The sequence below is a fragment of the Nematolebias whitei genome, chromosome 7, assembly GCF_014905685.2.
Source record: "Nematolebias whitei isolate Nwh7 chromosome 7, NemWhi1, whole genome shotgun sequence".
Taxonomy (NCBI): Eukaryota; Metazoa; Chordata; class Actinopteri; order Cyprinodontiformes; family Rivulidae; genus Nematolebias; species Nematolebias whitei.
The window spans coordinates 49,704,100-49,715,270 of NC_056504.1; the positions used below are offsets into that span (position 1 = coordinate 49,704,100).

At 41.2% G+C, this 11,171-nt stretch overlaps 2 protein-coding genes across 2 annotated transcripts in view; one reads left to right on the forward strand and one right to left on the reverse strand.

Moving 5' to 3' along the window:
* Positions 1-7,296, forward strand: part of aspn (asporin (LRR class 1)) — a 13,348-nt gene extending 6,052 nt beyond the window's left edge. Inside the window, exons 2-8 of the mRNA XM_037679025.1 lie at positions 2,073-2,333; positions 2,413-2,525; positions 3,632-3,845; positions 4,446-4,556; positions 4,690-4,783; positions 4,881-5,019; positions 7,044-7,296. Coding sequence (XP_037534953.1) covers positions 2,117-2,333; positions 2,413-2,525; positions 3,632-3,845; positions 4,446-4,556; positions 4,690-4,783; positions 4,881-5,019; positions 7,044-7,241 — 1,086 coding nt within the window. The 5' untranslated portion in view covers positions 2,073-2,116 and the 3' untranslated portion in view covers positions 7,242-7,296. The remainder of the gene's footprint in view (positions 1-2,072; positions 2,334-2,412; positions 2,526-3,631; positions 3,846-4,445; positions 4,557-4,689; positions 4,784-4,880; positions 5,020-7,043) is intronic.
* Positions 1-11,171, reverse strand: part of LOC119412046 (centromere protein P) — a 106,377-nt gene that overhangs the window by 37,810 nt on the left and 57,396 nt on the right. The window lies entirely within an intron of this gene.

The window sequence follows — 11,171 nt, forward strand, 5'->3', positions numbered from 1 at the left end:
TCTTGAGTTAAACTAACCTCTGTTCCCCAAGTTGATGGTTCTAGAGTTAATCTAATCTCTGTTCTCCTGCAAGTTTTTCTAAAGTTAAACTAACCTCTGTTCTCCTGTGAGTTGGTTCTAAAGTTAATCTAACTTATGTTCTCTTGTTTGATGGTTCTAGAGTTAACATAACATATCCTAAAATTAATAAAATAAATACGAAGAAATTCATATATAAAAGTCGTATTATATAATTAAGTTTTAACTAATTATTTAAAAGAAGAAAAAGAACATGAAGAGGGTTTTCTAATATTTAGAGGAAGAGCATTCCACAAATTAGGAGCCTTGACCATAAAACTTCCTACCGTCACCAGTCGAGCTCTTGAAGCAGAAAGTAATAACAGATTTAAGGATCTGAGATTGCAAGAAGGGATGTTGGGAGTAAGAAGCTCAGATAGATATGATGGTGCAAAACCGTTCAGGGATTTATAAACCAACACCATTTTGAAGTCAAGTCTAAAAACCATAGGGAGCCAATGCAATGAGGACAGAACAGGAGTGATGTGCTGATGTTTATGGGACCTTGTGAGAACTCTAGATGTAGTGTTTTGGACTAGTTGAAGAAGATTAAGAGAACTTTGGGGCAGACCAGAAAATAAAGAATTACAATAATCAAGGTGAGAGGAGACAAGGGCATGAATAAAAGTTTATGCATCGGTTAAAGAGATAAATGCTCTGATTTTAGCAAAATTCCTAATTTGAAAAAAATACTGTTCTAGTTATGTTCTTAAAATGTTTAGAAAAACTAAGATCAGAATCAAAGATCACCACCAAATTTCTGATTTCCAAGAAGAGAAAGGGACTGAATTACTAAATCCCTTTTGGCCTTGGGTCCAAACACCACCACCTCAGTTTTATCATTGTTGAGGGAAATATAATGATCAGACATCCATGTTTTGATATCTGCAAGACAGAGGGTAAGTTTATTGAAAGTAGAGGTCTGATGGGTTAATAGCCAAATAAATCTGGGAATCGTCTGCATAGAAATGAAAAGAGACATTGAATTTATGAATAACCTGACTAAGTGTTTTTATCTAAAAATGATGCAGAAAAACTGGTCCATGCATGTGTCACGTCTAGACTGGACTATTGCAATGGTTTATTATCTGGGTGTCCAAATACTTCTTTAAAACGTCTTCAGTTGATCCAAAATGCTGCTGCCAGAGTCTTAACTGGAGTTACTGGGAGAGATCATATTTCTCCAGTTTTAGCTTCTCTCCATTGGCTCCGTGTCAAATCCAGAATAGAATTCAAAATCTTACTTCTAACCTACAAAGCTCTCAACAACCTAGCTCCATCTTATATTGCAGATCTTATTGTTCCATATTTTCCTAACAGAGCACTTCACTCTCAGACTGCAGGTTTACTTGTGGTTCCTACAGTTTCCAAAAGCAGAATGGGAGGAAGATTTTCCAGTTCTCAGGCTCCTCTCTTGTGGAACCAACTTCCAGTTTCTGTCCATGAGGCTGACACATTGTCCAGTTTTAAGACTGGGATTAAGACTTTCCTTTTTGATAAATCCTATAGTAAGGGCTGGCTTGTTATGCTGCTATAGACTTAGACTACTAGAGGACAAATTGACCTCATTTCCTTAAATGAATTGTTAAAATTGAATAGTTTTCATTTGATACTATTTCTATCTTAACATGTGATTCTTGATCTGCCATTGTGTATCTGTTCCTACCAAACCCAGCCGGTCGAAGCAGATGGCCGCTTGTCCTGAGCCTGGTTCTGCTAAAGGTTTTTTCCTCATGAGGGAGTTTTTCCTTTCCACTGTCGCCTTCATGCTTGCTCAAGATGAGAGTTCTGTGATGGAGTTAAACTCAAAGCTGCTCCTCAGATAAATAATGTTCAATTATTATTTTTATACATGAATGTTTCTGTTCAGTGTCCTGAGATGACTTCTGTTGTGACTTAGAGCTTTATAAATAAACTGAATTGAAATTGTTCTCCTGTTTGATGTTCTAGAATAAACCTAACGTCTGTTCTCCTGTTTGATGTCTAGAATAAACCTAACGTCTGTTCTTCTGCAGCTTTTCCTGGTTGCTGTTTGACCAATCAGAGGGCTGAAAAAACCATGAGGTTCCTCCTCCTGTTCTGCCTTCTGGCTTTTGGCCACACCAAACCCTACCGGCCTGTCAACATCATGGACTTCATGAAAAACTATGACATCATGATGGCGGATTCTGATGATGATGACAGTGATGAAGAGGACGATGAGGATGATTATGATGATGAGGACTGTCCAGCCCACTGCCGTTGTTCACCTCGAGTGGTGCAGTGTTCTGATCGCGGTTAGAGCTTCTGTCTAAAACTGGTCTCTTTCTGGTTTAACTCTGGTCTTTCATCAGACGTTTGTGTTTCTGTCAGCAGGTCTGATTTCTGTTCCCGAGAAAATTCCCGAAGACACCGAGATCATCGACCTCCAAAACAACGGCATTACCGAAATAAAGGAAAACGACTTTAAAGGCCTCAGCAAGCTTTACGTAAGAGAAACCTTACCAACCCTCAAACCCTGAGAATAATCTACATGGCCCAGAGCCAGAGCAGAAAACATGCAACAGTTACAACTGGAGTATGACGTCATGTTTTCCAGCAGTGAGCGGCGTCTCTTTCTGTTAAAAGTTTCTACAATCAGAATTTTGCTTTTCACCTGATTACATAACAGAACCAGGACGTTACGCACTTTTTGACTATTTGTAGTAGACACACTAATGTCACCACTAGAAGAAGGGGTTAATTGGACTTTTCATAACAAAAATTTGACACTAGATCCCTGTTGCAAACCGGTCCTTTAGAATCAGGCCCATTTTGTTCTGGAAGTTATTTCCACAAGGGTTTTCCTCTAACTGAAGCAAAACATTTTCATTTAAATGTGAATAAACTGCAGCAGGCAGAAAGACGACGTGACGTTTCAGTAAAATTACATAATGTGAAATGTTACTTAATTGATTAAATGAACAACGTTGCAGTGTTTTGATCAAACCTCTGCTCCTGCCATCCTATTTTTTAAATGAGTGCTTGTTAGCAGATCCAGATGGAAATATTTAAGCATCCCTTTGATTTGGTGGCTCCAGAAAACAACCTCCCCCTAAACAGGACCCTTCGTCACAGTTGGTCTTACATCGTGTCACATACCTGACATGAAGACTCGAGCCGTGATGCTCAGAGGGCGACAGGTCAAAACTACAAGAGAAACAGCTTTCTTTTGTCTAACTTTGGTTCTTAATCTGGCAGTAGTTCAATCAGCTGTAGGAAAAACCAAAACTACAAAAACCAAACCAAAGAACTGTGCTCGTCGTTCAGCCATCAAACAAAACGAACCCGAATCAGCTCCAACTTTCTTCCTTTTTTGTTTCTCGCTTTAAGAGTTTCAATATTTAAGAGAAAACATTGAACACCCAAAACAAAGCCGGTCTGACGGTGAGCCCTTGAGCCCAGTATCTGGCTCTAATCTTGTAATTATTTAGTTGAAACAGTCAGTTTAACTAAAGCATAATGACGAATAATGGTTCTTGAAAAACGTTTCCATCCAGATGTTTGCAGAGCTCTGCTTTAACTTCACTCTCACTCTTGTTTTTTCTGGCAACAGGGCCTGTTTCTGATCAACAACAAGATCTCCAAGATCCACCCAAAGGCCTTCAGGAACATGCACCACCTCAGACTGCTGTATCTGTCCTACAACCAGCTGACGGAGATCCCCGCCAACCTGCCGCCCAACGTCATCGAGCTGCGATTCCACGAGAACGAAATAAACAAGATCCAGAAGGACGCGTTTCAAGGCCTGAGGAAGCTGCACGTGTTGGGTGAGACAGCGCTCTGCTTCGGCTCTTAGTACGATCGTCAGCAAAATATGAATTTTAGCCGTTTCCATAAAACCCAAACGTGCTTCATCTGGGTACAAAAATGTCACAAACGCTTTCATTTTTACACATACTGAGCTAAAACTTTGTGTGGTAGTAGTCAAGAGTCATCCCCATCACATACTCTGACTGCTGATGGCGTGAATGGTGGCGGGTAACATGCATTTCATTAAGGAATGCTACTTTCATGTTTTCCACTGCTGGAACTTTAGGTTAATTTTTCTACTTTCCATCCATCCCGTTTAAGACACCCAATCCCTAACTGCTCTCTGGGCGCTTACATAGCTGCCCACTGCTCCACCTGGGTGTATCGCACGTGTGATGGATTAAATGCAGAGAACTAATTTCGTCATCGTACAGAAACACACAACGATGACAACACGTAGCGCTATAATACTTTCCACTCGTACAAGACTTCAGGGTTCCTCAATTAATCACAGCTCGGTGTAATTTAAACAACAGTCCAGACTGATGAGGTTTCCATCCCAGCAAATCGATTCGTCCTTAAGGACTCATCCAGATGTTTTGTGTTTATCCGACCAGAGCTGGGAGCTAACCCTCTGGCCAACAGTGGGATCGAGCTGGGAGCTTTTAATGGTTTCTCCACGCTGTACGTCGGGATGGCAGAGGCCAAACTCACCGCTGTGCCTAAAGGTAACATGCCTACGTCAGAGTCATTCTCTAAACGGATGATTTTTAACAAGTCTGTTTCTTTATTAAACCAACGACTGGTAAAAGTCTAAAGTAGGGATGTTAGTGGTGATATTTGGGGTGTTCTGTCCTCCAGACCTCCCGTCATCCATCACAGAGCTGAACCTGGACTACAATAAGATCGCCAAGGTGGAGGTAGAGGACTTCATCAGATACAAAAACCTGCAGAGGTAACGCCCACCTTTCACTCCTTCAAACGACCACGTCTGTTGAAACTGAGGCTCAAACGTAATTAAACCAACGATCCATCCTTTCCCATGTTTGCAGGTTAGGTTTGGGTTTTAACCAGATCAAGTTCGTAGAAAACGGCAGTTTGGAGAACATCCCGAACGTCAGAGAGATCCACCTGGACCACAACCGTTTGAAGAAGGTCCCCCCAGGCCTCGGCTCGCTGCGCTACCTCCAGGTGAGCTACACGTGTAGGACCGGATCAGGTCTTTTCATTCGTCTCATCAACAAAAACACGTGCTGGCTTTAAATGGAGATTCTCTGTCTTCATAGTCGTAACGAGCTTAAACAGAGAAAACTCAAAACTTCCCTTCAACCAGATTTTTAAAACGCTGGTAAGACATGAAAGTCTTTACTTACAGATTGAAGATTCAATAAGTGACACCAGGAGCTGAGAAAAGCTGCATTTTAATTAAAAATGTAAAAAGTCTGTTGATGTGTTTGTTTTTATGGTAGAACATTTATGAGGCTTTTAGAAAAACCTGAAATGAAAAGGTTTGAATGTTTTTACACTTTTTTTCACAATATACTTGTTATTGGTAACATAAAATACAAAACATGTTTAAATAGGTACAAAATTCAGAAAGAAAATATAAAAACTCGTTCAGTTCAAGAAACAAAATATACAGGTGCTGGTCATAAAATTAGAATATCATGAAAAAGTTGATTTATTTCAGTAATTCCATTCAAAAAGTGAAACTTATATTATATTCATTCATTACACACAGACTGATATATTTCAAATGTTTATTTCTTTTAATGTTGATGATTAAAACCAACAACTAATGAAAACCCCAAATTCAGTATCTCAGAAAATGAGAACATTGTGAAAAGGTTCAATATTGAAGACACCTGGTGTCACACTCTAATCAGCTAATTAACTGAAAACACCTGCGAAGTCCTTTAAATGGTCTCAGTCTAGTTCTGTAGCTGCACAATCATGGAGAAGACTGCTGACGGGACAGTTGTCCAAAAGACGACCAATGACACCTTGCACAAGGAGGACAAGACACAAAAGGTCATTGCTAAAGAGGCTGGCTGTTCATAGAGCTCTGTGTCCAAGCACATTAATAGAGAGGCGAAGGGAAGGAAACAATGTGGTAGAAACAAGTGTACATGTAACAGAGGTGACCGCACCCTGGAGAGGATGGTGAAACAAAACCCATCCTAAAATGTGGGGGAGATTCACAAAGAGTGGACTGCAGCTGGAGTCAGTGCATCAAGAACCACCATGCACAGACATATGCAAGACAAGGGTTTCAGCTGTCGCATTCATTGTGTCAAATCACTCTTGAACAAGAGACAGCATCAGAAGCGTCTCACCTGGATCCAAGCAGCTGAAATGGTTTTCTTTCGTAGGGTGGGGGGCGGTGGGGGGCTTATCTGTAGAGATCAGGGTCAGGAGCTCCATCATCTGGGGGGGGGGCTCAGAGTAGAGCCGCTGCTCCTCTGTGTCAAAAGGAGTCAGCTGAGGAGGTTCAGCTGATCAGGATGACTCGTCCTGGAGGTTTCCCGGAGCAGATCCAGAACTCTCTGGAGGGACTAGCAATCCCCTCTGGTCTGGGAACACCTCATGGTCCCCCCAGGAGGAGCTGGAGAGTCTCTGAGGAGAGGGAGGTCTGGGTTTCTGTCCTGGACCTGCTGCCTCTGCGACCCGACTACAGATATGATGTCGAAGACGGACATGAAGATAATAGTTGTTGTTTTGTTCAGATTCTCTTGAGGAGTAAACATTTAATTCAAGAAATAAACTCTTCTTGCAGTTCATGATGAGCAGCTTGTGCTGTAACTGCTAAATTCAGTACGACGTGCAACAAAATAAAGATGGACGCGTCCATGTGCACGTCTGTTGTTCAGTTCATAAAAGCTGCCATGTTGAATCTTTTGAACCAGACAGTGCCGTTTGTTACAGAGGGCTCAAAGTCCCTTGCAGCCGACCACTGGGGGTGAATTTTTAGTTTTAGCGTCCGTTCTTGTGTCAGAGTTTACAGTTTAAACAGTGAAACAAACCTAATATCAGTCTCATCACTTCACGGACTTCTCAATTAACCAAAACTAAAACCTCAGAGTTCCCAACTTCAAACTCAGATTCATGGTTTGATGGGAGGAATCAAAACCAAAGTCCCATCAACGTCTCCATTACAGCTAGAGTAGAGAATGCAGATAACTGTTGATTTAAAAGCAACTTCTCTGTCTACACAGGTGATTTTCCTTCACTCCAACAAAATCAACACCGTGGGCTTCAACGACTTCTGTCCCAAATCAGCGAGCGTCAAGAAGAACCCGTACACGGCCATCAGCCTGTTCGCAAACCCGGTTAAAACCTGGAACGTTCAGCCCGTCACCTTCCGCTGCGTGACCAGCAGGAGGGCCGTCCAGCTCGGAAACTTCAGGAAGTAGTAGAAGAAGAAAGCCGGCTCTGAATTGGACCTCCTGATGAACACAAGGACAAACTGGGAATATTTCTGATAAATAAAACCTGATAAAATGAAATAAGTTCAAATGTTTTTATCCCGATGAGTACCAAAACCGCTCTGTTCAGGTTTATTTTACGTCCAGAGGCATCTGTCAGGTAATAACGAGTTTTAAACTAACAATAAAGAGTGTTTACTGCAGTTACACAGAGGCGGGATCACATTTAGACCCTGAGATGTTACTTTGATGGGAGAACAGCGCCACCATCTGGGCAGGTTTTAAAGTGTCTGTGACATGCGGGTCCTACAAATACAAAAAGTGGAAGAAAACTTCTTAATATTTAAGACATTTGGCATAACACACACGATTTGACCCATTTGATCACATAACGAATATTTTCTTTTTAACTTGTTGCAGCCAAAGTGAAACAGGAAGTGACATCAAAGGGGAATTTCCTGGTCTTTGAACTCTTCTTCTGTCTGATAGGAAATTAAAATAATCTGAAGAAACATCAGATTCTCCTCTGCTGTGGGTGTTGTTAGCCGCTGTAGCAATGCTTTGCTCCCCTTTGTCATCACTTCCTGTTACTGACATCACTTCCTGTCACTGTGTAGGAAAATATCTCAACAACTGTTCATCTCAGAAGCAGCATGATTTTTTGTTTTGCGATGCATTTTAATGTTTTATTTCCAAAAATGCATCACAGGCACTTTAAAGGAAACTTTGACCTGATTTTTAATCTTTTTTTATTTTAAATAAGACTCTGTTAAAATAAATTTTAATACATTTTAAGATTAAGACTGATGTAAACGTGTCCTCTGCAGGGCTGAGGCCGGACCGATCAATCATTAGTTCCTAATCAGCCAATCAGATCACAGACAGCTTCTGAAGGCCATGTAACGGCCGTCGGAGTGTCTTGTGTCCTTATCTCCTGCAGAATGGTGCTATATTTATTGAGGATGTCTTTAATTAACCTGCAACGCCTCAAACAGTATTGTCTCTGACGTCAAAACTAATTAATAAAACTTAATTTGAAAAATAAATTGAGTATCTGATTTTATTATCACATTCTTCTCTTTCTCTGAAATAAACGGCACTTTTAAACTTGAAAATAATAAATTAAAAAAAAGCTACTACTTTCTTTCCTACTACTTTCCAACAGGAACCTGAGGCTTCCATCTGTAAAAATCTAAACTCAAAATGTTTTGACGTTTAAACTGGAAAACCTTGGATGTTCTCTGTCTGCCGGACCTGGTTCTGGAGGGCAGCTGCTGACGGGACCTGCTAACAAGACCTGCTAATGCAACTAACAAGACCATGCTGCTAACAGTATCAAGCTGCTAACTGGACCATGTTGCTAAGATAACCTCACTGTCATCAGAACCACTCTGCCAGTAGGACCATGCTGCTGTAGATTTATTTCTTTTTCACTTTTGGCGCCTTGTTTCTGTATTTTTGTTGCATGCTTTGAATAAATCCCAGTTTATGTTAGTTTTGGGGCTCCGAGCCCGACTCCACTCGCATTAAGCGTCGAACCTATGAGAACGGTGCTGCTGTTGTTTGGTGTATTGTTTTGCACTATTAGTGACTAGCGTATATTTTAGATCGTTTAGCGTATCTTTACCGTTTCTTTTTACACTTTATATATTTTTGCTATTGTTGGATGTAACTGTGTACACAATTTCGTTCCACCTCATGCACCACATGTGATGCGAATGACAATAAAGAACCTTGAATCCTTGAAAAGAAGAGTAAAGTTGAACACCTCAGATGTTACAGTGACATCACGTGACTAAGTTTAATATTTGTTGGTAAAATCTTTAAATACTTTATTAACTGTGGTTGTTTAAAAAGGTTCACTTCAGTTTTAAGCTATTTTATATTATTTACTCTTTTGAAATGACACTATTTGGTTATTCATTCATATTCGATAATTGCCATGTTGTCATTATTCAAACTGAAAATAAAAGTTACAGAATTGTGATTTTAACTGATCGATTTTTGTGTTTCTTTGAGTGAGGGGATCACAACGTGGCCAAGGACTCACTAACTTTAATCAATGTCTCGAACGGTTGAGGTAACATCTGTTAAAAGGTGTATTGTGGTTCAGACTAAATAAATATTCCCCTGCACTCATTTAAACTGAATAAAACCTGATTAGTTTATAATAAACCTCTAGAATGTTTCTTTCCCTCGTGAATCCATAGAAATCATTTTAATTTAATTCAACCCGTCTGACGGCAGATGGACACCAGGGAGTCGGTTTGCAGTTGTCTCAATAATTAATATCTTCTCACGTTTTATTTTTATAAATCCTGATGCACCCTGAGGTTTGGGCCCAGGCTTCAACCCATTAGGTAACTCGAAGTTTTGGGGCAGGAAAGTAGAAATTAGAAGAAAACTAATAAGCAGTTTGCATCATTCAAACAAATATTTTACTAAACTCAAACGTTTAATAAATTTAAACCCATGTCTGGATTACTGAGTGGTGGGATCAGGCTGAGTTTAATTTTCCTCTGGTCCGTCAGTTCTTCCAGCAGATGTCACTGCAGAACTAAAAGCTGCTTCTTGCGTCTGCAGAGGCCAGAAGACAGGACAGCTTCAGCTGTGGTCCATCTCATTTGTTAGAACTTACATTTCAACTAACAGAACGGCCAAAATCATTTATTTAAAAGTAAATAAATAAAAACAAAGTTTAACAGTGCAGATTGTGTGGCTGGGGGTCTGTTAGCGGACCTTTGACCTCTGACCTCTGACTGTAACCCAGCAGGACTCCTTGCTTGTATTTAGGCCCCGTTTTATTCAAATATTGAGCGAACTCGTTTAAAAGATAACTAATTCAAGTTTTCAAGGTTTTTCTTCTCTGCTTCTGGTGGAACAGGAGAGAGAAATAAACCGTCCACAGAAATTACCTCGAATTAAAGATTTCTTCGGCTGCCACCCACAGCAGCCGAAGACCTTAGAATGCCGTCTCGACTATTAGCGAATGATGTGGCGCTGTTGGTGTCATCTTGCCTTGATCTTCAGCGCTCACTGGAGCTGTTCATAGCTGGGATGAGGATCAGAACCTCCAGATCTGAGGCCATGGTCCTGAATTTGTAAAGGGTGGACTGCACTCTCCTGGGTAGAGACTGGAAGAACCAGATCCTGGATCCAGGAGGTCTAAAGGAGTTTTCTCTGCAGCGTAGCTGGACTCTCCTTAGAGATCGGGTGAGAAGATGTACTGAATTGAGAAAGCTCCCTGGAGATAAGTCCAGTTGTTTTGTTTTTTAAATATTATTTTGATTTGTCATGTCCTGAATCTAAAAATGTGGACACAGCTCCTGCTTCAGTTCTACACGGACCAGATAGCCCTTAAACGCAGCCCAGGTACCACTACAGAACGCCTCGAGGAACATGAAGTCATAAGACTTCTCCAGGGCCACAAAACATGTGGACTGGAGAGGCAAACTATCACGAACCCCTTAGCAAGTCCACGAAGATAAAGGTGAGAAAACAAAGCTTGCAGAAAAATGATAAAGAATCGAATGCTTGTTGGACACACAGGAGACAGCTCAGGGACACAGGCGCTCCATAGCATTGGTGACTGAGGGGACAGCTTTAGGGACACGTTCCTGCACCGTCTGTCAGAAACGGTGAATATCTCTTAGTGACAAACTTGCACAATATCACTTCTCCTCAGTTAACAACAGAAATACTAGATCTTCCTCCTCCAGCTCCTCCATCATCCATAAAGAAACATCCAAGTCTGCAAACCGTGCTGTCTGTGCTGATCCTAACTGTGAGTGACATGCACTGCAGAAAATGACAGGGGGAGGACAGCAGGAGGACAGCGGGAGGACAGCAGGAGGACAGTGGGAGGACAGCAGGAGGACAGCAGGAGGACAGCGGGAGGACAGCAGGAGGACAGCGGGA